Raw genomic sequence first — 26,370 nt, forward strand, 5'->3', positions numbered from 1 at the left:
GTGGTTTTGATTGAGGAGAATTTTGTTAAAATGGAGGATAAATACAGCAGCAACGTTCTGTCAGGAGGAAGACTGGGCATGGTGGAAGTGCCTGATTCAAGGTATGTTTCATTCATTAAAATGAACAATATTATATTATGTGTTATATTATTACAATATTATTATTACATTTTTAATCTTTTTCCTCCTCAGGTTAACCAGATACATAGTCCTGCTGGTCGTGTCAAAGGTCCTCAAGGCTCTCGGGATCTTTGAATCCTACGATATACTCAAAGTTGTTCATATTGTCCAATTCATCTTTATACTAAAACTAGGGTGAGTACGTCTAAATAATGTTACAGAACTGATTTTCAATACACTTTATTGGGAATTTATTATGCCTTTATTGGTAATTTTGTTTTCCCAGGAGTGCTGTTATTCTACTTTTCTTTCAAAAACCTTTCTCCTCTGGGAAAGGCATCTCTAAAAGACAGGTGTGTTTCATTTCCGGTCTGTTTACTGACATTTTCATGCCGTTTCCATAAATGTCTTAATCGACCTTCGTCGTTGTATTAATACTGCTGCTGTAACTCCCGTTTTTCTCTCTCTCTTTGCAGTGGATAAAGTTGCTAAAACATGCTGTTTTCAGCTGCGTCATCTCTCTGCTGGGATTCTTTGGTCTAACCCTTTGTGGACCTTTAAGGTAAAACGGTTTTTTAACTGCGTTTCCGTCAACCTCTTCTTAGTCACGTTCTCTCCAGACGAAAGTAATCTCACACACTCGTGTCTGTGTCTTTCACACAGGACGCTGTTGCTGTTTGAGCACAGCGACGTCGTGGTCATCGCTCTCCTCGGCGTCCTCTTCACGAGCTCAGGAGGAGGACCGTCCAAGGTAAAGGAGGAGGAGGACGCTCCTCGACGTCCTGTCTCTGAAACCTAGAGTTCGTTATTAGCCGTTTTTTATCCTCCACATGAGGGTCATGAGGTTCTTGAAGGGGGCCTGAGGCTGAGCTCAGCTGACGGTTGCCTCACTGGTTTAACTGATGGTGTTTCTGTGTGGTGGAGTTTGCATGTTATCAATGTGTGGAAGCTCTAAACTGACCATAGATGGGTCAATAGATAGATGGATATATTCAAGCATCCAGTAGCAATAACATACGTTGAACATACATACGCTGAGATTGACCCGAGATAAATTAAAGTGTGTACAGAGTAATCAAAGGAATTAAATTAAACATATGTAACAAAATAAAACATTTGCATCGAATTTAAATATGTACAGAGAAATGTAAAAATGTGCAGGAGTTAAAACTCTCAAAGTAAAAAAAGAAAAATTTGCAGAGGAATTAAATATTTGCATCGAAAAAATAAATATATAACTGTGTTAAGTTAACCTGTGCTGTCTATACAAAAACTACATAAAAAAAAAGAAAAAAGAAAGTGACTAGAAATAAAATTGTTTTATACAACTATAAACTATATTAAAAGTATAAAGTGACAGTAGAAGTAAGGTGTGAATGTACCATATACCTCATATATCAATATTGGAAGCGTTCCATGATAATTTAATGGGAGAAAACTGGATTTTTTTTCAAGCATTTTTGGCTAAAAGGGAAAGTTTTTGCTCAAAGTTCTTTAAGAATCGATTAAGTTCTACTGTTGATATTATTGTATTGTATTATTTTTGCATTTCACGTCTGCCGCTTATGAAGAAACCAGGTGTTTATATTCGAATATGACCCAGTTTCTCTCACTTAATTCCCTGTATAAGGTTTGCAATTTGGGATATTTTCAAAATTCCCTAAACTAAAGTTCCCGTGAAACGTTTCTGGACATTTACGTTTTTAATTTTCTGCTCTTTGTTCTGGTCAATCAGGGCCTTAAGATGTCTGTGTTGTTGTGGAAAACACATTAAACAATATCAAAGGGAATCAAGTCCCACTTAAACCCAGAATCGTGCAACATTTGTCCCGATTTAACAGCGATTTCGTTGTGTTTTTAGCAAGAGTTTGCAACTTTTAGCCAAAGAAAAATATCCCAGAGATGACGTAATAAGTCAGAATATTCAAAAATAACTCCTGACTGACTTTTATCGTGTCCGCCGATGTGATGATCTGTAAATTCTGCTAGCACACGATCAAAATAACGTAACATTTAAAGTGTTATATGATCTTTTTTGTGTGATTTTTGTCTCTGCACAGACCAGAGGAGCCGCCCTCTTCATCATCGCCGTCATCTGCCTCCTCCTCTTCGACAACGATGACCTCATGGCCAAAATGGCCGAGCACCGTATCCTTTTTTGCTCGACGCCGAACGCCACGACGTCACTGTGTTTGTGTTTGCGTTTACCTTGACTCCGCCTCCTTCTCCCCTTTAAGCCGAAGGACACCACGACAGCGCGCTCACTCACTTCCTCCACACGGCCATCGCTCTGTTAGGCGTCGCGGATCACAAAGTAAGTCGGACTACGTTAAAATTTAACGTACATTTACGTACTTTTATCATGCTAATTTATACTTTTCGTTGCTGTCAGGGCGGCGTTGTGCTGCTGGTGGCGTCTCTGTGTCTCAAGGTGGGGTTCCACTCGGCGTCCAGGAAGCTGTCGGTGGAAATCGGCGGTGCGAAGCGTCTCTACGCGCTCGACAACCTGGTTTCTGCCGCCGTGCTGCTGCCCTGGGTCGTCGTGCTGTCGGTGACCACCGACGTAAGTGCAAACGTCGCGGTTTTCACAATAAAAGACCTAGCTAACCCTTCTGTTAGCGTCACTGACGACGTGTGTTTTTTTTCCCCCTCCGTTTCGCCGCATAGAGCAAAGTGGAGTCGTGGTCGTCGCTCGTGCTGCCGTTCGCGATGATCGTCTTCTCCGTCGCCATCCTGGAGTTCTACGTGGAGGCCGTGTGCAGCGCCAAGATGGAGACGCCGCGCTGCGCCCGCTACGGCGCCGCCGCGCTCTTCCTCAGCGCCCTGCTGCTGGCCAACTTCTGGACGCACCCGCTGACCGACCAGCTGCGCTCCATGAGCAAGGCGGCCCAGCAGGTCAGCACGGAGCACGTGCTCTCCGGGGGAGTCATCGTCAGCGCCGTCTTCTTCATCATGGGTGAGTGGGTGCCTTAAAGGGACAGTCCGCTTCTTTTTATCGCATATTTACAGTGACTTATATTTAGTTTATTGTGTTTTCTGGACCCAAACAGACAAGGAACGCAAGGAAAAACTGATTTTAGCCACTTAAAGCGGACCTAGACCGGAAGTTCCAATTAACGCTGTGTATCTGCGTCATTACCTTGTTTAAGAAGCCCTGAAGGTTCAAAACAAACAGTTCAGCCACTGCTGAGAACGCTGTGTTTTATTGTAATCTCGGGCTCAGATCTCTGAAAAAACCCGGTCCTGTCTTCTGGGTGTGAGAGTTGTGAGAGTCTAAAATATCGCGGCTGGGGAACAGCGTCAGAAAAGACAGATTTCTATCGGCTCGTTTACAGCAACTTGGAGGTTTTTGACCATAAACGCAAGTTAATGTATGTAAGTAGACCTCCATAACTAACATATATGTGCAACAGGACCACTCTTTGTGAGCTTTAACAAAGGGCTGACAGCTTAAGAATTTGTCTGACGGACTTAATCCCACACACACACACAGGAGTTAATCAGCTCAGAATAGGCGGTGGCACAAGGAAAAACAATGCTTCTCTCTATAACAAAAGGCTCACGTAATAAAATCTCCACCTGCTTAAGTCTGTCGTATCATCAACTACTGTTTGCCGCCGTATCTCGCTGTTAAACACTTTTTTTTTTTACCAAAAACTAAGGTTTTCGTTGCTCTTTGTAAACCGCTCGCTCTCCCTGCACCAAAACCCCATAGAGAAAACCACCGATTTTACATCACAGCACACGGGAGTCGTTGACCCGCTGCTGCCTCATTTATTTAATGCATATATGTTATTTAGCGACTTCTGTGTTTGAAATCCTTTATTTGGATTTACCTCGGTGGCGCAAAGCGACCACACGGGGCAGCAGCGGGACCAGCAGCTCGTGTGTCCCTGTGAGCTAAAAAACGCTGTTTTTATCAATGGGATTTGGTGTGGTTTAAAGAACTTGGTTAAACTGTTAGGAAACACTGTCAAATGGGCAAAATTAGGCAGTGAATATATTCTTATAGCTCACATAGAGTGGTCCTGTTGCACATAAATGTTAGTTATGGAGGTCTACTTACATATATTAACTTGTTTTTATGGTCAAAAACCTCCTAGTTGCTGTAAACGAGCCGATAGAAATCCTCTTTTCTGACGCTGTTCCTCAGCTGCGATGTTTCAGAGTGAACTTTAACCCCCAGAAGACAGAGTCTTGTGATTGGCCAGTACTATCCAGCACATCCGCTCTCAGAAGCGCAGCGCCCCCCTCTGGAACGGTGGATGCACTGCTCCTCATTATCAAAACATTGTTTTAACGGTGTTTAAAAATAGCTTCTTCACGACTCCCCGCCGCAGTCCCTTTATGACTTTAAACCGAAGTCAGACCCAGAGTCAGAAGACACTGTCGCTCGTGAAACACCTCCACAACGGACGTTATTCTTCTTCTGCGGTTCAATGTACGCAACCGGATGTGCCCGGACTAGTGCCCGGAGCAGGACGATCTGCTGTTCAGGAGAACAGATGTTTTACGTAACTATTACGGGATTTTCAGTGATCTCGTTGAGCCCCGAGATTACAATAAAACACAGCGTTCTCAGCAATGGCTGAACTGTTTGTTTCGAACCGTCAGGGCTTCATAAACAAGGTAATGACGCAGATACACACTCAAAAAAACAGCGTTAATAGGAACTTCCGGTCTAGTTCCGCTTTAATATATCATAGACTTAAATTTGGGTTGATTTTATTCACTCAGCCTCTTGATAAGTGGCTGTATTTTCCTATTTTCATGTTTTAGCTGCGTTTTAACGTACCGTTAAACATCCTCTCATCCCCCCCGCAGCGTCCAGCATCCTCTCGTCCCCGTCGCGGAAAGGTCAGAAGGGCACCCTGGTGGGTTACTCGCCCGAGGGCACGCCGCTGTACAACTTCATGGGCGACGCCCTGCAGCACACGTCGCAGTCGCTGCCGCGCTTCATCAAAGAGTCGCTGAAGCAGATCCTGGAGGAGTACGACTCCAGGCAGATCTTCTACTTCCTGTGTCTCAACCTGGTACGTCGTCTTTAACCGTAATCCTTTGCTTCGTAAGTCCAGAAGATGAACGCGTTGTTGTTGTTGTTGTTGTTGTTGTCGTCGTCGTGCCCGCGTTCAGGCCTTCACCTTCGTGGAGCTGTTTTACGGCGTCTGGACCAACAGTCTTGGACTGATCTCCGATGGTTTCCACATGCTCTTCGACTGCTCCGCCTTGGTCCTGGGTCTGTTCGCTGCTCTCATGACTCGCTGGAAGGCCACCAGGATCTTCTCCTACGGGTAAACACTCACAAGGGGGAAAAAGGGGTGTTTTCATGAGGAGGAGGAGGAGTCTTTGAAAATGTGTTTGAAAACACACTCACTGTCACTGTCGTCGTCTTCTTCTTCTGTTGTTTTTATCAGCTTTGGTCGTGTTGAGATTCTGTCTGGTTTCATCAACGGTCTCTTCCTCATGGTCATCGCCTTCTTCGTCTTTGTGGAGTCTGTCACTCGATTGTTGGATCCACCGAACATCAACACTGACATGTTGACTGTGAGTAAACTGTCCTGCACTCGTCTTCTTCTGCTTCTTCTACTTATATAACTGATACTGCTACTACAACTAAAACTACTACAACTAAAACAACTACTGCTACTACAACTAAAACTACTACAACTAAAACAACTACTGCTACTACAACTAAAACTACCACAACTAAAAGTACTACTGTTACTCGTATAAAACCTACTACTACTCCTACAAAAACTACTACTGGTACACCTGCTAAACTACTACAACTACTACTGCTACTCCTATGAAAACTACTACTGCTAATCAATAAAAACTTCTTCTGCTACTCCAATAAAAACTACTACTGTTACTCCTATAAAAAGTACTACTGCTACTCCTATAAAAACTAGGAAATCTACTACGGCTACTCCTATAAAAGCTACTACTGCTACTCCAATAAAAACTAGTAAAACTACTACTGCTACTCCTATAAAAACTAGTAAATCTACTACTGCTACTCCTATAAAAAGTACTACTGTTACTCCTATAAAAACTACTACTGCTACTCCTATAAAAAGTACTACTGTTACTCCTATAAAAACTACTACTGCTACTCCTATAAAAAGTACTACTGTTACTCCTATAAAAGCTACTACTGCTACTCCAATAAAAACTAGTAAAACTACTACTGCTGCTCCTATAAAAACTAGTAAATCTACTACTGCTACTCCTATAAAAAGTACTACTGTTACTCCTATAAAAACTACTACTGTTACGCTTATAAAAACTAGTAAAACTACTACTGCTACTCCTATTAAAACTACTACTGCTACTCCTATAAAAACTACTACTGCTACTCCTATAAAAACTAGTAAAACTGCTACTGCTACTCCTATAAAAACTAGTAAAACTACTACTGCTACTCCTATAAAAAACGACTAAAACTTCTACTGCTACTCCTATAAAAACTAGTAAAACTACTACTGCTACTCCTATAAAAAACGACTAAAACTACTACTGTTTCTCCTATAAAAACTACTACTGTTGCGCTTATAAAAACTAGTAAAACTACTACTGCTACTCCTATTAAAACTACTACTGCTACTCCTATAAAAACTAGTAAAACTACTACTGCTACTCCTATAAAAAACGACTAAAACTTCTACTGTTACTCCTATAAAAACTACGAAAACTACAACTGATACTTCTATAAAAACTACTACTGCTACTCCTATAACTGCTACTAAAACTACTACTGCTACTGCCACAAAAACAACTACCGCTTCTCCTACTAAAACTACTGGTACTAGCACAAAAACTACTACTGTTAACCCAGCTAAACGACCACAGCTAAAACTACTACAACTAAAATTACTACTGCTACTCTTACAAAAACTACTAAAACTACTACTGTTACTCTTGCTAAACTACTACAACTAAAACTACTACTGCTATGTTTACTAAAACTACTACTGCTACTAAAACCAAAACAACTACCACTTACTAACTAAAATTTTTACTACGACTAAAACCACACTATGGGTCCTTGTAAACCGCTCACTCTCCCACACCAAACCCCGTAGAGAAAATCAGAAGCTGTTGATCCACTTCTGCCTCCTTTACCGAGTTCAAAAGTCTTATTTTGTGACTTTGTGTCACTGAGCTAAATCCGAATGAAGGATTTCAAACACCAAAGTGACCACACGAGGCAGCAGCAGCACCAGCAGCTCCTGTGTCCCTGTGAGTTAAAAAAGCTGATTTTCTCTATGGGGTTTGGTGCGGGAGAGTGAGTGAGTTACAAAGTGATATCAGCTGCAGTTTTCACTGTCTCACTGTGAGATAAAGACACCAAAGAGAGTCTTTTCTCCTCCTCCTCCTGCAGCCCGTGTCAGTCGGAGGTTTACTGGTCAACCTGGTGGGCATCTGTGCCTTTAGCCACGCCCACTCCCACGGCGGCAAAAGCTGCTCGGCACACGAAACGAGCCACAGCGAGCACGGCCACTCCCACGGCGGCGGAGGAGGAGGTCACGGCCACTCCCACGGAGGAGGAGGAGGTGGAAGTCATGGCCACTCCCACGGCGGCGGAGGAGGAGGTCACGGCCACTCCCACGGCGGCGGAGGAGGAGGTCACGGACACTCCCACGGCGGCGGAGGAGGAGGAGGAGGAGGCAGTCACGGCCACTCCCACAGCTCAGGGGGCGGAGGCATGAACGCCAACATGCGCGGCGTGTACCTCCACGTCCTGGCCGACACGCTGGGCAGCGTCGGCGTCATCATCTCCACCATCCTCATACGGCAGTTCGGCTGGCTGATCGCCGACCCCATCTGCTCGCTCTTCATCGCCACGCTCATCTTCCTCAGCGTCATCCCGCTGCTGAAGGACGCCTGCGAGGTTCTGCTGCTGAGAACGCCGCAGGAGAACGAGAAGGACCTGAACGTCGCGCTGGAGAAGGTGAGAAAAATCTGTATTTTTTTGGTGGATTTCTCCCACACCAAACCCCATAGAGAAAATCAGCGATTTTAGCTCACTGGGGGAACACAGGAGCTGCTGGTCCACTGCTGCCTCGTGTGGTCACTTTGTGCCACTGAATCTTAATACGTTAGAATGTACGATATATTATGTTTTTTTTATATAGATGACCACATGAATATCTTTGAGAATTTTGAAAACGCGTTGTTTGTGTCAAATGATATAAATGACAACACTGCCCTCTAGTGGCCAGGGGTTTAAACGCAACACACAATGAACCACAGCCTTTAAATTTATTGGTGGATATAAACTTATGTAGAAAAGGACTCAATTATATATACATATATATATATATATATATATGTGTGTATATATATATATATATGTGTGCGTGTGTGTGTGTATGTATATATATATATATATATATATGTGTATATGTATATATATGTGTGTGTGTATATATGTGTGTGTATATATATATATGTGTGTGTGTATATATATATATATGTGTGTGTATATATATGTGTGTGTATATATATATATGTGTGTGTATATATATATGTGTGTGTATATGTATATATGTGTATATATATAATATGTATATATGTATGTATGTATATATATATATATTTTATATATGTGTATATGTATGTATATACATGTGTATATGTGTATCTATACATATATATGTGTGTATATGTGTATCTATACATATATGTGTGTATATGTGTATATTTACATATATATGTATGTATGTATATGTATATATATATGTATGTGTATATAAACATTTATGTATGTGTATATGTTTGTATATAAATGTGTATATATACATGTGTATATGTATGTATGTATGTATATATATGTGTATATATACATATGTATGTATATATATGTGTATATATACATATATATGTATGTATGTATATGTATACATATATATATGTGTATATACATATATGTATGTATATGTATGTATATATGTGTATATATATACATATATGTATGTATATATTTGTATATATATTATTTAATATTGTTCTGCTCCTTTTTCAAATGTCTTGTTTTGTCCACAAATCAAAATAGGCAAATTTATTGATTTATTTCCTATGTGGAGCAAAGAAGCCGGAGAATATTCCCACTTAAGAAGCTGAAAATGCACATTTAAAGAATATTTGCCCCGTTAGAAAATGTAAATTTCAACAAATCTGATCCGTAAAAGCTGATATTTAAAGTCTTCCTAACACGTTCCAGGTGGAGAGGGTTGAAGGAGTCCTGTCGTACAGAGACGCTCATTTCTGGAGACACTCGGCCAGCGTGGTCGCAGGAACCATCCACCTGCAGGTGATGCCCGACGTGGTGGAGCAGAGGATCGTCCAGCAGGTCTGTACCATCATCATCATCATCATCATCAGCAGCATTAAACTAAATTGCGTCCGACCTCTGACTCGCCCGCGTTTTTGTCTCCCAGGTGACGACCATCCTGAAAGACGGCGGCGTGAACAACCTGTCGGTGCAGGTGGAGAAGGAGACGTACTTCCAGCACATGTCGGGACTCAGCACCGGCTTCAACGAAGTGCTGGCCATGACGCAGCAGATGGAGGTGATGAAGTACCTGAACGACGGCACCTGTATCATGTGATCATGTGATCGTGTGATCTCTGGACCGTGTGTGGGACCAAAAAAAAGAGACTTTTGTTGTTTTTCTTTGAACATGTACAGTGTAAAGAAAGTGGTTTAAATAAATCTGAATATATTGGTTTTATCACAAAGTGCTGCAGCAACTTCTTTCCCTGAAGATCTCACAAGGCTCTTTTAAATTAAATTGTGGGCAAATAAACTGTTTCACAATGTTATTTTGAATTTCTGTGACATTTCCTCACCAATATCATGATTTAATCACTTTGATGGTACAGTTTACATCCAACTTTTTTCAGTTTTGCTTAGTTTTTGTCCCAATTATTGATCTCAAGTCAAAAAATATATAATATTATATATTTATATATATATAATAATATTGAGCCAAAAAGACAGAGAACGAACCAAAGTCGCGTGGAAAAGCCGTCTCACTTTATTTGAGCCATGAGCATTAATCTAATGCATATAAATGTGAAGACAGTGCGACACACTCTCTGCTGCTACAGTGCAGAGAGAAGTGCTCACACAACTGATATGTTTGTTTGTTTGTTTGTTTGTTTGTTTTCCCTCAATGAGAACAGAACTACACTAACAAGAACCTACTAAATTTAATTCCTACAAGTTCTTTGGTTGACCTGTAGGGGTCAGGAGTGGACACTTCACGTCACGTACAAAAAAATAACCGGGCACGCCGTCGTCGTTTTTCTACTCGATCTCGTTGGTGGTTCCCGCCGTGGCCTGGATCTCCGTTTCTGCGGCGGGAATAAACAGGAAGTGAGGACGACGAAGACTCACGTAACGTAACGTAACGTGTAAGTTAACGTCACGTTTTTTTTATTCTTACCTGGGCAGCGTCCGCTTTCCAAGACGATGTCATCTATGGCGATGTCGCTTCTCACCGACGAACCCCTGGTCGCTTCAAACACGAGCTGGAACAGAAACGACACGTTTGTAAACCGCTCACGCTCCCACACCAAAGCCCATAGAGAAAATCAGTGATTTCCGTCCACTGCTGCCTCGCGTGGTCGCTTTGTGTCACTGAGGTTGATCCGAACGAAGGATTCGAAAAGCCGAATTTGTTAAACGACGCATTTGAACTCGGCGATGGAGGCGGCAGTGGATCGACCACTCCTGTGTGCTGTGATGTTAAAAATCGACGTTTTTCTCAATGGGGTTTGGTGCAGGAGCATGCACGGGGTTTTCAAAGCAGCACAAACGTCAGTTTCCAGTCCCGTCGGTTAACGTCGACGGGATTTTGTGTTAATTCTATGACGTCTGAATAATTTGTGTGGCTTTATCTTCCTGTCGGACACATTTCCTCAACTGGAAACGGCCGTTTTAAACTGCTCACTCTCCCAAAACCAAACCCCATAGAGAAAACCGTCGTTTTTTAGCGCACGGTTTGTATTCGAGCAAACACTGCCTCGAGTTTTACCGCCATCATCTTCAAATTTGGTCAGGTCACTCTGGACGAGATGGGGATTAATCGTTATCAAAAGCTTCGCTTTACGTGACACGATGCGGGCACTAGGGGGCGACAAAGTTGCGGCCCGCCAAAACGAACACCCGCGAACTTCACGATAGAATGTCCAATCACAGCCAAACACGTCATATTGTAGTACATTTAACATTTTTTTTGTGCTTTTAACAGACTAGGTGGCGCTCTTGCCTGGTGCTGGCTGTCGCACTGATATTCCACCCTGGCTCTCAGCCAGGCCACGCTCTGCTCGCCGCCGCGCTGCCACAGCGTCGCGTCCTCGCCGCTCGTGTCCAGCCGCACGCTGAGGCGGCCCGTGCCCGAGCCGTACATTTGGTAGAAGAAGGTGAGACACTGGCGCCCCCTGGAGCCTCGGAGAGGCCGCGAGAGCAGCCGGACGCTCTGGCCGGGCAGCATGGGCGACGACGCCTCCAGGTGCAGGTAGTAGCCTGTCGATAGAGAGTCAACGCGTTTGTCTCATAACGGATTATTATTATTTTTTTTGTCTCCAGAAAACTGTGGGGTTGACGTTGACGCTCACCCAGTCCCGTGGTGTGATCTCCTCTGGGCCCCGTGTACGAGGTCGGCGTCGGTCCTCGTCTCCACTGCCAGTCTGCGGCGTCCGTGTGTTTGTCCTGAGAGTAACCGCACAGTCCTGCCTCAAAGTCACAGTGTCCGGGCAGAGAGGACACCAGCGAGCCTGAGATACACCATAAAACACACACATGTACTTTAGAAATAATTCAGCTTTTTTTTAAGTTTTTTTATTGTATTTATTTATTTATATATATATTTTTTAATTTTCATTATTTGTTTTATATTATTATTATTATTATTATTTATTCATTTTTAAATTTTAAAAAAGAAGAGATATTTTATCTTTTTTGTTTTTTGTTGTATTTATTTATTTATATATATATATATTTTTAATTTTCATTATTTGTTTTATATTAATTTTTTATTATTATTTATTCATTTATTTATTTTTAAATTATAAAAAAGAAGAAATAATTTATCTTTTTTTCTTTTTTATTGTATTTATTTGTTTATATATATATATTTTTGAATTTGTATTATTTGTTTTATATAATTTTTTTTATTATTTATTTATTTTTTAATTATAAAAAAGAAGAAATAATTCATCTTTTTTTTGTATTTATTTGTTTATATATTTTTTTAAATTATCATTATTATTTTGTTTTATATTATTTCATTATTTATTTATTTTTAAATTATAAAAAAGAAGAAATAAATATTGTATTTATTTATTTATAGTTTGGTTTACATTATTATTATTTATTATTTATTTTTAAATTATTTAAAAAAAAAAGATATAATTCATCTTTTTGTTTTTTATTATATTTATTTATTTATCTATTGTAATTATTATTATTATTATTTATTATTTTTAAATAGTAAAAAGAGAATTACTAATTCATCTGTTTAAATTTAATTTAATAAATGTATTAATATTATTATTTGTTTTTAATTTAATTTTTCTATTATTATTTATTTATTTTTAAATAATAATAATAATAATAATTTTAAAAAAGAAGAAATAATTCATCTTTAAAATGTATATATAAGTATAAGCCGCTGTAGCGATAAACTCCCGCTCACTCGTCTCCGTCTGCTCGCAGTCTCCGAGGCTAACGCTGATGTCGTCCAGAGCCACGGAGCCGCAGTCCCAGAAGTTCCCACAAGTGCTGACGAAAACCACCTCAACGGGTCAGAAAAACACACAAAAAGCGTTAATCGATAAAGTTACGGTCGTTTAAAAAAAAAAAAGTCTATTTCTGACGCGTGACGCCATGAGTCCGGGCACCGTCTACCAGTTAGCTCCGTTAGCTCCTTTAGCGCAGTTAGCAGTGCCAACAGTCGAACTGGAGCGGTCTGATTATTAAAGGAAAAGAGCAGCGCTAACAAATAACCAGTGTACCTGTGTTACTGCGTATGTGTGCCTCTGTTTTTAAAGTTTAGCGTTTACTTTAGAGCATGGTTTCTCAAAGTCCGGCCCGGGGGCCCAATGGCGGCCCGCAGAAACATTTCTGGCGGCCCCCGCAGTGAATTACAGTTGATAGTTTTAATCCAGGAGCTACTAAAGCTTGTTAAATGTTTATTAGACATTACTGGATACAGACCAATAAGTGTAAACAAACATTCTGGGTATTTACCTGGTTTCTATATGGTGAATTTTAGTGTATTATTGTGTTATAAGCTGGTAATAAGCAGGTAGCTACAGCCCCCAATTACTAGCTATTTACCCAGTAAATATATGGTAACAGAAATACTTTGTATTAACCTGTAATTAGAAGGTAAGAACAATGGCCCAAATACTGGGGAATTACCCAGTAAATTATAAAGCGTTATTATATTAACGCTTATATTACTTAACGCTAAACTGTAGAACTGCAATCTGGTCATTAAAGTTATTACAAATGGGATTTTTTTTTTTCGTTTTTTTTTCCTTTGGCGGCCCTCAGTCCAATGTTGGGTTCCTAAATTGGCCCTCGGGTATCAAAACTTTGAGAACCCCTGCTTTAGAGACACTGGAGTCACGTAAACACGACGCCGAACGCGTCTTTTTGCAGTCAGTCGCCATGGAAACGCGTCATGCGTTAACGTGCGTTTAACGTTGACGCTTACGCTATTTGTAACATATTAAATTTGGCGGGTTTTTTTTTTCCCTTAAATCCGTTTTCCTGAGTTTCCACGCGACGGAAACCCGCGTACCGCCGTCGGTCCACGCGCCGCACTTTGAGAACCTTGGCCCTTTAAAAACGCTTCAGTCTATTTTCTTGTTCTTGTTCTAATCAGAAACAGCTCTCTTTTTTTCTTTTTTCCTCTCCTCCTCCTCCTCCTCTGTGGCAGCTCTGCGCTTCCTCACATTTGTTTGCTTATGTTTTTTCCCTTTAATTCATGCCATCCCTTCACTGTTCATTCATTCATTCATTCATTGTTTATTTATTTATTCTCTCGTCCTTTCATGTCTTTTTCCTGCATCCTCTCACTCTCTCTCTCCGTTTCCTCTGCTCTGACCTTGGAGGGCTGCGATGTTTGGAAGGTGACGTCCGTGGAGATCCAGATTCCTCTGGATTTCTCGCCCTGGGTCCAGATCTTCTCCTGGCTGCCGCTCAGATGCTGCTGCTGATGCTGCTGCTGATGCTGCAGATACACCACCAGAGCCTGGTCCGTCTGGTTGAAACCTGCAGAGTTATTTCCACTTTGGTGAGTCAGAGTCAAACTAAACCCCCGGCATTATGAGTCACTCGCAAAAGCTTAAATATCATTTCAATCTGAGGATTTTTGGGTAGAGCTGAGTAGAGCTCGGAGGTGGCGCTCACCCCTCAGAGAGAAGTAAAACCTCAGGCAGTACTTCGAGTTTCCTGGCAGAGTCGGACCAATCAGGCGGCTAACGTAGCCGGAGCGTGGGCTCAGGCGAGAGTGAGCCAGCAGGAAAGATCCTGGAAGGAATGTAAAGAGAAACGACAAAGATGGAGGAGTTTGTGCAGAATCTGCTCACGACACACAAAAATAATGATTTACGCTTTTATCTCGGGCTGATTGTGAAATATTTGGGCTTTTCCTAGAGTGGAATATATTTTAAAAATGCTCGTAGTGTCTCATTTTACTGAGATTGAAGCCTGTGCAAAAAGGTCTTAAATCTGCATTCTCTTGGAAGACCACCAGGGGGCCTACTCTTTACTTCCAACATCAGTAAACATTTAATTAATGGTCTCTATCACCGGTTTCAGCTCTGTGTAAATTGTTCAGGAGTCAAACTTCAGATTTTTTTACAAATTATGAATCAACTCGGACTCCAACTCGGAATCTAAAATATCGTGAATAGCCACCAGGGGGCGACTCTACTGCTTTCAGAATAATCGCCATTTGCATCAAAGTTGATGAGATTCTGTTTCCCGCTTGATTTTGTTACGTCCGTAAAACATTTCCCCGAGGAGTTTTTTTTTACGTCTTTTACCACGATAGCATGGCGGCCATTTTGTAAATTGAAGTCAGACATGGATGTAAAAAAAATATATTGAATAGCCACCAGGGGGCGACTCTACTGCTTTCAAAATGATCTCCATTTGCATCAAAGTTGATGAGATTCTGTTTCTCGCTTGATTTGTAACATCCGTAAAACATTTTCCCGAGGAGTATTTTTTTTACGTCTTTTTTCACGATAGCATGGCGGCCATTTTGGAAATTAAAGCCCTATTTTGCAGCGTTGCAATACTTTTAAGTCCACAACTCATCAAGTCAGAAGTTTTCCTGAATTGTGAATTGAGTCTCGCGTAAGACAGACATGGATGTAGAAAAAATAGATTGAATAGCCACCAGGGGGCGACTCTACTGCTTTCAAAATAATGAGCTCTGTTTGAGTCAAAAGGTTTATAAGATTCTGTTTCTCGCTTGATTTATTATAACGTCCATAAAAAAAATATTCTGCAGAGGAGTATTTTTTTACGTCTTTTTCACGATAGCATGGCGGCCATTTTGTAAATAAAAGTCCTATTTCGCAACGTTGCAATACTTTTAAGTCCATGACTCATCAAGTAGGAATTAGGGTACGTTTTTCCTGAATTGTGAATTGACTCAGTTTCGCGTAAGACAGACATGGATGTAAAAAAAATATATTGAATAGCCACCAGGGGGCGACTCTCCTGGTTTCAAAATGAGCTAATTTTGAGTGGAAGTCAATGCGACAGTGAACTTCTACTTCTCACTGGATTTATAACGTCAGGAAAACACGGCGGCCATTTTGCAAACTGTCCTATTGACTTAAACTTCGTAAACTGCTGGTGTTAGCGTCGTCACCTGCTCCCGTGGTGTGGTCGCCGTTCCTGAACACGTTGGGCTTCACAGAGACCCTCCTCCACGACGACGACTCCGCCCCCTGGTCCTGGGCGTAGCGGCAGAAACCCGACTCAAAGTCGCAGTTGGCGACGGACGGGTCAAAGGTCGGCTCTGTGGAGTACGGCGGATACATTCAGCACGTTTGAGGTTTCTGTTGCAATCTGCGGTCCCACCAGCAGAGGTCGCTAATTCTTATTTTCTCTAATTTGTGCTCGTAGCTCACCCGCGTCTGCGCTGCAAAACTCTGGAGAGAAAGAAATGTCGTCGAGTGCGACTCGTCCACCTCTTGGACTGCTAAACGCCACCTCAAAGACCACCTGCAGGGGGCGACACACAAACGCAGACAGGTGCTTTTTCACTTTTGGGTTAAAAGCATTGCGTGTCTACAATATCGTACTCTCCCACACCAAACCCCATAGAGAAAATCATCGTTTTTAGCACACATGGACACAGCAGCTGCTGGTCCACTGCTGCCTCCTGTGGTCACTTTGTGTCACTGAGGTGAATCTGAGTGAAGGATTTCAAACACTGACGTCACAAATTTACGCTTTTGAACTTAATATCGTAGGATAGCAGATGATCAATGACTCATGTTTGCTGTGATGTAAAATCGCTGATTTTCTCTATGGGGTTTGGTATGGGAGAGTGAGCAATTCAAAAAATGACACAAAAAGTTAGCATAGCGTTGAAAAAAAAAAAAAAGATACGATTGACCTAAGCTGGCACAGATTCCATTAAGAAAAACACAACTTTAATTAAATTATTCTATAAAATGTTTTAAAAAAACGTTAGCGCATGCTAACCTGAACGGAGTACGGTGCCCTCAGGTCCACCTGCACAGGTATCCACTGCCCCAGCGTCTCGCTCCACTCGCTCTGGTTCTCCGACCCCGCCCTCCACAGCTCCTGGTACTGACCCAGGCGGTCGCGGAGGTACACGGAGAACAGGTTCCCCCGGTCCTCGCTCCGCTGGTATGTGAAGCTCAGGCAGCCGGACATGGGCTCCGTCGTCATGGGCGACGCCAGTTTGGCCATTTCCTGGAAGGTCTTGGTGTAGACGGAGTCCACGTACATGAAGTGACCTGGGAGATGGAGAGGGAGGGAGGTTGATTTGCCTTTTGTCCAAGTTGTACTTTAATCTACCTGTAGGTGGCACCAGTGGTCGTAGATGAGGTGTTCCTGCAGGACTGAGCTGACAACCTGTCACAGAAATAATTGCGCTTAATTCTTGAACTTTACCAGCTGTATAATTACGGACAAACGTCGTCTTCCTCACGCGGTCTTCACATGTTTGGTGGGAGCATAATTGGAGGTAGTTGGAGCCAGCAATTAGGTAACTTCGCTCCAGGTTTTTTTTTTTATTCCGCTCCATGCTCCGGGCCAAAATCCTTCTGCTCCCATAACTCTTGCCTGGGTCCAATTTTCAAGATATTTTCCAGAGTTTGAGTCTTTAGCGTTGGGTAGTCAGACACTTCCTGGATTAATGGGAGGAGTGACTGGAGGTTAGCTTGTGTTTCCTGTAATGTTGTTATTTCAGTCCTGTGTTTCGCGGCTAACGATGTAACGCGAGGGGCCGCGCTCGCAAGATTGGTATGGAATTTTTGTGGAGTAACGTAATCGGCTGTTCTCTGGGGGCCTCCCTCTGATCTCTACAACAAATCATCTCGCACCAGATGGTGTAGAGAGAGATCAGAGTGGTCACCTAATCAGTGGCTCAAATCCCCGGCTGCAACACATTAAAGATGGGGAAAAAAAAAATCTTACCCTACAGCCTCCTCTGCTTACCACTCAGCGTAAATGGACATTTAGATGAACGTACTCCGTCTTGGACGATCATCTAAAGAACCATGTACCCAACCCTAACCCAAACCCTAACCCTAACCCCAACCCTAACCCTAGTCTGACGGCTTACCAGAAATAGTCTTGCTGGATTATCGAAAACTAGGAAGGCAACCAAAGCTCGACTCAACTGACTACAAAGTCGGACAAATAATAGGGTCCTGTAGTACCCCACTTCACCATCGGGTGGTAGCGGTACACGCCCTGACGCAGGGAATAGGACGCATTCCTACCAAGGAAGTAGAGAACGATGCTACAGATCCCTCGGACACGTCTGGTTCGAACGGCTCTGAACCTGAAAAGGTCCCGTCGGGCAGGGGAGTCGGGGTGTCCGCCGGTTCGAGGGTTGCCAGGTCAAGGCTCGGATGATGGCGATCTTTGGCGACCACTTCTTCTGTTGAGCGAGGCTTGATACTCCACCTACCGGCAGAAGTCCACTGCGTTGGGTCCTTGATCAGAAGTGTACCAGGGCCTTTAGAGATAGGGTGAGGAGCTCGGACATCCTTGAGAGGCCCAGAGTAGAACCGGAGGAGCCAACATCTCCCTAGGTCTTTCCTGGTATGTCCTTCCAGGAGTAGACCTCAGGGCTGATCCAGGACACACTGCGGGGATTATATCTCTTGGCTCGCCTTGGTATCCCCCCAGAGAAGCTGGCAGAACGGCCCATCTGGACTTCCTTGCCAAGCCTGCTACCTCCACAACCCTTTCCCAGACGAGCGGAACAAAAGCAACGGAATGGACTTTGCCGTAAATGTGGCTCACCTGTCTTGTTGTTGTAGGTGTGGTCATTGAGCACGTCGTTGTGAAGCAGCTGGCCGCCGCCGCCCCCGACGTACCAGTTGACGTTGGCGTTCCACTGGTTGTTGTATCCGCACAGATGAGACTCTTCAAAGTCGCACTCTGAAAACAGCAGAGAAAACACTGGGAAATCAGTACGCGGAGCTGGCACCACGCGTGAGGACCCTGCAGAAAACCCTCTCACGCTGTTGTAACTTAATACTCTAACCAAATGTGTCCGTGTGTGACTGTTGGCAACAGAAAACACATGGTCTTTATTCAGCCACTGTACCATGTGTGTGTGTGTGTGTGTGTCTGTGAAGTCACCCACCCAGGCAGTATCCAGGACTGACGTGGATCTCAAAGATGGCCACGCTGCTCCCAGCGCTCTGTCCGGGTTTACCTTCAATGACGATCTAATGAAGAACACCTGGTCAGCAACGGCGTGCAACACCGATGACATCACATCGAGTCACGTATGGGAGGTCGGGGGGAGTTCATGCACGAAACACAAATCTACTTTCAAAGCTCTAGAGAGACAGGTTTACTGTAAAAGGAATGAAGGTTCCCGTGTGAAAAGTACAAGATAACCGGCACCAACAGTTCCATACTTTGGCGCCCTTTCCTAAAGTCAACGCCGGGCAATCGTCACTCCCTTGCAAGACGTCCTCCTTTGTGGTTCGTTGTCATTGCTACGGTACGACGTCACGCTACATATCTCGCTGATACAGCCCAAGCCCCGCCTACCAGTTGTTCCAGTTGCATTCGGAAGTCTGAATTTCCGGTAAAGTGGAGATTATTGTGTTGATCAAAATAAAAGTGGACTTTTAAAATACACGACAGATGGTAGTCGAGTAACTTCTGAACGTTGTTGTGTCCCAGTTGGCATTCCTAACTCTGTTTTTGTGAGCAAACTAACGGGTAGAACGTTGTTTTTGACTGGTATTGCTAACAGTGGCTAGCCCAAGACGAGCGCGTGCGTCCCAGTTTCAACGTCCGACTTACGATGTAATTTGGAGCGCAGGATTCAAATCAGGCTAGCTGCTATCAAGCAGGCTTTCAATCGTCATGCTAATCTAACTGCTAATGTACATTACGTGTATTATATGCTAAGGTACTCTTTCTTTTCAATGACTGCAGCCATTTTGTGATTAACGTGTGAGCGGACGTCGATGTAAATATTAGAACCTGTTTGGGTTTTTTTTGCTAACGGTGTTAAAATTAAACCTTTGATTTACACCATTAATTATTTTACCCTGGTAACTGAAGTGAAGTGTGTTTACGTGCTAAAACACAGCGCAGACCTGGGTTAGCTTAATGTAGGTCGCGACCCTGTCACAGTCAACTCTGCCTCTGCGCATAACGTAAACATGTGCCGCACTGTTCCCTCATGGTGTTTATATAATGTGTGTGTGTGTGTGTGTTCCTCCGCCTCATATTGGCCTCATTTTAGCTCTGCATGTACAGCGTTAGCTTACATGTGTCTCCTCTAATCCACAGCATGTGTGTTGCAAACGTTGATTTTTATATAAACTACAGGAAATGTGTTTGGAACTTGTAATAATTGTTATTCTACCACTTTTTTCCACGTAATATTCCAGCACCAGAGAAGCGCGCTCTTTACGTATCATGGGATAGCCATTGTTGATGGCTATCCCATGTAGTTTTGCTTAAAATAGTGTTGCTAGCATCTTAAAAAGTCTTGTTGGCTTCTTAAAAAGTGTTGTTTGCGCCTTAAAAAAGTGTTGCTAGCTTCTTAAAAAGCCTTGTTGGCCTCTTAAAAAGTGTTGCTAGCTTCTTAAAAAGTTTTGTTGTCATCTTAAAAAGTGTTGTTAGCTTAAAAAGTATTGTTGGCTTCATGCAGTGTAGTTTTCGTCTTTAAAAGTGTTGTTAGCTTCTTTGAAAATGTTGTTTGCTTCTTAAAAGTGTTGTCAGCTTCTTTAAAAATTTTGTTTGCCTCTTGAAAGTGTTGTTAGCTTCTTTAAACATGTTGTTTGCTTCTTGAAAGTGTGTGTTGTTAGCTTCTTTAAAAATGTTGTTCGCTTCTTAAAAGTATTGTTAGCTTCTTTAAAAATGTTGTTTGCTTCTTAAAAGTGTTGTTAGCTTCTTTAAAATGTTGTTCGCTTCTTAAAAGTGTTGTTAGCTTCTTTAAAAATGTTGTTTGCTTCTTAAAAGTGTTGTTAGCTTCTTTAAAAATGTTTTTCGCTTCTTGAAAGTGTTGTTAGCTTCTTTAAAAATGTCGTTTGCTTCTTAAAAGTGTTGTTAGCTGCCTCGTGTGGTCACTTTGTGTCACTTAAATAAATATAAATCAAGATTTTTCAAAAGCCGAAGTGACAAAATAAGACGTGAACTTCGTGATGGAGGCAGCAGTAGATCAATAACTCCTGTGAACTCCTGTGTTGCTGTGATGTTAAAATCGTTGATTTTCTCTATGGACTTTGGTGCAGGAGCAGCGATCAGCTCAAACTTCTCTTTCCAGTCGTGAAAGGCTGTTTAACAGCAAGATAAAGTGGTGACCGCATTCTTTAAATGTCACAGGTGTAGATTTTATCAGCTGAGTCTTTTGTGTCCCTGCAGGCGGCCATGTTTCATTTAAAAAAAAAAACCTTTTAATGAAGACAAACAACTGTCAGGGGCCATTAGTGGAGCTTTAGATTCGATGTCTGTCAAACAAAGATGAGACAGTGAGTGTTTTTACCCTGTAAGGCTCAGTGTTGTTCTGCAGGTCCATGCTGGAGATGAGCCAGCTGTCAGACGGCGAACGGCTGCTCCACAGCGGTCGGTCCAGACTCTTTCCCTCCGAGCGCTGCAGGACCTCCAGACTCCCAGAGCCCGTGATCTGGTAGACGAGCCTCAGGCAGCTCCACTCGCTCTGATCCAGGAGTGGACTGAGCAGAACTCCTGTGGTCTGTGTCTGAGGTTTGTCATCAGCATCGTCATCATCGTCGTTCACCACCGTGTCCACGGCCACAAAGTGACCTGAGACACAAAAGAGTCAGGTTTTAGAACTCAGAGCAGGTGATTTTAGATCAATTTTCCCTTCTTTTAGTCAAACTTTCCAAAAAATGATGACAAAAAATGTTTCTTCAAAACATTTTTTTGATTTTTTTTTTCATATCTTTTGGAAACTCGAGATCTCGACTTTACAAAAATGATGACAAAAAAAAATGTTCCAAAAAAATGTTGAAACTTTTTTTTCATATTTTTTGGAAACGCAGATCTCGACTTTCCAAAAAATGATGAAAAAAAAAATTCTAATTTTTTTTTGAAAAAAAAATTTAAAAAAAAATTGGGATGACAAAAATGATGACAAAAAAAAATGTGAAAGTCTTTTTTCATATTTTTTGGAAAGTCGAGATCTCGAGTTTCCAAAAAATAAGAAAAACATTTTTTTCCAAAAACGTCGAATTTTTCCCAAAAATATGACAAAAAAAAAATTTTCAAAATTTTTTTTGAAATTCTTTTTTTGTACTTTTTGGAAACTCGAGATCTTGACTTTCCAAAAAATGATGAAAAAAAAAATTTAAATTTTGAGAAAAAAGTTTTTTTTTCAAAAAATTTGTGTGCATTTTTGTTTGGGAAACTCGAGATCTCGACTTTGAAAAAAAAAATTGTGATTTAATATGTTTTTCCAAAATAAAACCTCCCAAAACTTCAGTTGTTACTGTTTTCTGCTCCAGAAAACTCAAAGCTCTTCATCCTCACTGCTCTGTCAGTTATTAGTTGACCTTTTGACCCCTGAGGGGGTGGGGGGTCCTACACACACACACACACTTTTAGTTCAGTTTCTCTAAATTTTACAGTTTGAACACGAAGAAACCCGTTCACAAACGTTAGAATTGAGCACTTTTTTTTTTAACGACCCGTCGCCAACGGCAACGAGGATGGAAACAGGAAAAGAGAAAGTTGACGTAGATCCAGAGAAAGAGAAAGAAAGAAAGAGAGAGAGAGTGGAGACATTTTCAGACGAGTTTGAACAAAGAGTGAAGTCAGGAGGAAAAACAGGATCCAGATCCTGGACTCAGTGAAATCTGACCCTTCAGTCTCAACAAATACCAGTAAAAATATCTGTCATTTGCTAATTTTGTTGATTTTTGAGGTACATTTTAGTCTAAAATTGCAATAAAAACTCTCAAATCTGTCGTGTAACCTAATAAAGTGTAAACATGACTCAGATTAACATTATTTTTGTTGTTGTGTGTTTTTAAATTGTAATTATTTTCTCCTGAATGTAAATTTCACCCTTTTTTTAAATATAATTTGCACTTCCAGGCCACCGTAGCAAACAGGCAAAACTATCAGCCCTGACTGAGGGAGCGTTTGTGTGCATGCAACAGCAGAGCAGAGTAAAGTGACAGTGATCTGTTCTCTCTGACAGATGTGGGCGTGTCTTTCTCTTTCTCTTGTTTTTTTCCCGACTCGCTCGTCTTCTCGTCTTCTGCCCACATGTGTGATTTCACCGTCTCCAGATGTTGATTCGGAGAAGCTGCAGCCAAACCAGCTCCAGATGTGAATCATCTCACCGTGCTGCTGCTGTGGTTCAGCCACAGTCGGCACCAAAACAACAACAGCAGCAGCAGCAGCTACAGCAGCTACGGCAGCTACGATGCTAATGCTATAAAATACCTGACGCTGCACAATTCTGCACATTAACGAGGACGCTCCAAATATGGGAAAAACCAAGCTCGCGATGAGTTTGCATGCAACACTTTTCACGAAGCAAACGACACAAACAAAAAAATTCTAAAATATTGTTTTTATCTGTTTGAAAACACACTTTTTGTTTGAGTCGGTGCAAACAAAAAGTGTGTTTTCAAACAAATAAAAAACAATATTTTTGAATGATTAAATTGATATTTTGTTACCAATTTGTGTATGTGGTTCAGTTTTGATTGCTCCATTCAGAAAGTGTTCTTAGCTTCTTTAAAAGTGTTGTTTGCTTCTTAAAAAAAGTATTGTTAGCTTCTTAAAGGTGTTGTTTGCTTCTTTAACAATGTTGTTAGCTTCTTAAAAGTGTTGTTTGCTTTAAAAAAAAAGTGTTGCTTGCTTCTTAAAGGTGTTGTTAGCTTCTTAAAAAGTGTTGTTAGCTTTCTAAAAAAATGTTGTTAGCTTCTTAAAAAGTGTTGTTAGCTTTTTAAAAAGTGTTGTTTACTACTTAAAAGGGTTGTTAGCTTTTTTAAAAGTGTTGTTTACTACTTAAAAGTGTCGTTAGCTTCTTAAAAAGTGTTGTTAGCTTTTCAAAAAGTGTTGTTTACTACTTAAACGTGTTGTTAGCTTCTTAAAAAATGTTGTTAGCTTTTTAAAAAGAGTTGTTTACTACTTAAACGTGTTGTTAGCTTCTTAAAAAATGTTGTTAGCTTTTTAAAAAGTGTTGTTTACTACTTAAAAGTGTCGTTAGCTTCCTAAAAAAGTGTTGTTAGCTTTTTAAAAAGTGTTGTTTAATACTTAAAAGACTTGTTAGCTTTGTGAAAAGTGTTGTTTTTCTTCTTTAAAAAGTGTTGGTAGTGCAAGTCGTCTTTTTGACTGGAAGGTTGTGGGTTCAATTCCACGGCTCTGCTGCTCTGCTGCTTCCAAACCTCTACACAGTGAACAGGTCTAAGGGTGAAGGTACCGTCCTGGTGCAGAGTCCAGCTGCTGAAGTCTGGGTCCGACGTGAACTCGCAGGTGTCGCCGTCAAAGTGACACGAGCCAGGATTCATGCGTTCATCGCTCCAGACGCAGACTGAGAGAGAGAGTGAGAGAGTGAGAGAGTGAATGGTGAGTATGAATCACACAAACTGGCAGCAGCAGTAGAGAGAACATGCTCTCATTCATCTGACGCTCTACTCACCAACAGCCAGAGCCAGCAGGCAGAGCGGCAGCATGTCTGCAGGTCTGCAGAGTCCTGGAGCTGAAGGTGAAGTCAGACCTTTGAAGGACGTCCTTCATCCACAGGTGAAACAAATGCACAAAAAGAAAGAAAGAAAGAATGAAAGAAAGAAAGAAAGAAAGAAAGAAAGAAAGAGTGAAGGTTTGTCTTTTGTCCTGGTTGTGGTTTGAGTGTCTCTGCAGCTCGGCGACCCGCAGCACACTGGAGCTCTGAGGAAGGACTGCTGCTGCTGCACAGAGAGGAGGAGGAGGAGGAGGAGGAGGAGGAAGAGGAGGAGGAGGAAGAGGAAGAGGAGGAGGAGGAGGAGGAGGAGGAGGAGAAAAAGAGAGAGTGGTTTAAGGGACGAAACAACATCAGTGACCGTTTTCCAAACCATTTAATGACACGACACGTCAAATATATCACATTTCTGCATTTCTGACTCCATTTAATCGCCATTTCTCAAACTTCTAAAGAGATAAAATCCTGTTTTCTATCATATATTAATGTGCAAAGTGGAGGAGAAGCTCTTTGTTTGCTCTTGCAGGGACTTTAATGTGAATTAAATCACATTTCTGCTGCAGGTATATCAATATATCAATAGTCATTATTATGGTAAATGCTGGAAAAGTCTCTTAAACCAATTTATGTTCATGCATTTCCTGTGGGAGGAGCCTCTTTGTGGCTCGACTGCACAGGAAGTTGACGTTTGTGTCGCTTTGCGAGTCACGACGTTCTCCCCTGCACCAAACCCCATAGAGAAAACCGACGATTTTAACGTCGCAGCGTCACGGGAGCTCACGGGAGCCGTCGATCCACTGCTGCCTCCGTCGCTAAGTTCAAATGTCTTATTTTGTACAATTCGGCTTTTTAAATGTTACATTTAGACAAAAGTGTTATTTACTTCTTAGAAAGTATTGCTAGCTTCTTAAAAAGTGTTGTTAGCTTCTTAAAAGTTATTGTTAGCTTCTTAAAAAGTGTTGCTAGCTTCTTAAAAGTGTTGTTCGTTTCTTTAACAATGTTGTTTGCTTCTTAAAAGTGTTGTTAGCTTCTTTATAAATGTTGTTAGCTTCTTAAAAGTGTTGTTTGCTTCTTAAAAAGTGTTGTTAGCTTCTTTAACAATGTTGTTAGCTTCTTAAAAGTGTTGTTAGTTTCTTTAACAATGTTGTTTGCTTCTTAAAAGTGTTGTTGGCTTCTTAAAAGTGTTGTTTGCTTCTTAAAAAGTGTTGTTAGTGTCTTAAAAGTGTTGTTAGCTTCTTAAAAAGTGTTGTTTGCTTCTTAAAAAGTGTTGATAGCTTTTTAAAAAGTGTTGTTTACTACTTAAAAAGTGTTAGCTTTTTAAAAAGTGTTGTTTACTACTTAAAAGTGTTGTTAGCTTCTTAAAAAGTGTTGTTTGCTTTTCAAAAAGTGTTGTTTACTACTTAAACGTGTTGTTAGCTTTTTAAAAAGTGTTGTTTACTACTTAAAAGTGTTAGCTTCTTAAAAAATGTTGTTAGCTTCTTAAAAAGTGTTGTTTACGACTTAAAAGTGTTGTTAGCTTTTTAAAAAATGTTGTTAGCCTCTTAAAAAGTGTTGTTAGCTTCTTAAAAAGTGTTGTTAGCTTCTTAAAAAGTGTTGTTTGCTTTTGACTGGAAGGTTGTGGGTTCATACTGCGGTGACACAAAGTGACCACACGAGGCAGCAGTTAGACCAGCAGCTCCTGTGTGAATGTGAGCTAAAATCGCTGATTTTCCCAATGGGGTTTGGTGTGGGAGAGTGAGCGGTTTACAAACCACGTTTCCTTTGTTGATTCATGGATTGTGATTAGAAAAACGTGTTTTTAAGATATCGTAGATTTAAA

General features: G+C 41.5%; 2 protein-coding genes across 2 annotated transcripts; one reads left to right on the forward strand and one right to left on the reverse strand.

The window, feature by feature from the left end:
* Positions 1 to 30: 30 nt before the first annotated feature.
* slc30a5 (solute carrier family 30 member 5) lies at positions 31 to 9,777 on the forward strand (the record flags this gene model as incomplete). The annotated part of the gene is made up of 16 exons (XM_083888539.1): positions 31 to 101; positions 193 to 315; positions 407 to 473; positions 597 to 682; positions 784 to 871; positions 2,181 to 2,268; positions 2,358 to 2,434; positions 2,513 to 2,683; positions 2,788 to 3,076; positions 4,945 to 5,153; positions 5,254 to 5,411; positions 5,535 to 5,664; positions 7,505 to 7,676; positions 7,818 to 8,074; positions 9,347 to 9,475; positions 9,564 to 9,777. 16 exons carry the CDS (start codon positions 31 to 33, stop codon positions 9,732 to 9,734), a joined length of 2,286 nt encoding a protein of 761 aa, XP_083744665.1. The 3' UTR covers positions 9,735 to 9,777.
* Positions 9,778 to 10,158: 381 nt separating this feature from the next.
* On the reverse strand, positions 10,159 to 24,699 carry LOC310924346 (MAM domain-containing protein 2-like). The gene is made up of 15 exons (XM_083886056.1): positions 24,513 to 24,699; positions 24,294 to 24,404; positions 21,381 to 21,661; positions 19,014 to 19,098; positions 18,668 to 18,805; positions 16,871 to 17,148; positions 16,291 to 16,384; positions 16,029 to 16,178; positions 14,552 to 14,671; positions 14,247 to 14,413; positions 12,828 to 12,927; positions 11,749 to 11,907; positions 11,400 to 11,656; positions 10,575 to 10,659; positions 10,159 to 10,482 (listed from the first exon to the last, which is right to left on the reverse strand). The coding sequence occupies exons 1-15, from the start codon at positions 24,544 to 24,546 to the stop codon at positions 10,436 to 10,438; spliced, it is 2,106 nt and encodes a 701-aa protein (XP_083742182.1). The 5' UTR covers positions 24,547 to 24,699; the 3' UTR covers positions 10,159 to 10,435.
* Positions 24,700 to 26,370: the final 1,671 nt, after the last annotated feature.

The sequence above is a fragment of the Microchirus variegatus genome (genome assembly GCF_963457635.1).
Source record: "Microchirus variegatus genome assembly, chromosome: 1".
Taxonomy (NCBI): Eukaryota; Metazoa; Chordata; class Actinopteri; order Pleuronectiformes; family Soleidae; genus Microchirus; species Microchirus variegatus.

Coding starts and splice junctions, on each gene's coding strand:
- LOC310924346 (XM_083886056.1), bottom strand. CDS start 24,546: ATGCTGCCGCTCTGCCTGCTGGCTCTGGCTGTTG. Junction 14,414..14,551: donor GTTTTACTTCTCTCTGAGGG/GTGAGCGCCACC, acceptor ATAACTCTGCAG/GTTTCAACCAGACGGACCAG. Junction 11,908..12,827: donor CTGCGAGCAGACGGAGACGA/GTGAGCGGGAGT, acceptor GGTGTATCTCAG/GCTCGCTGGTGTCCTCTCTG.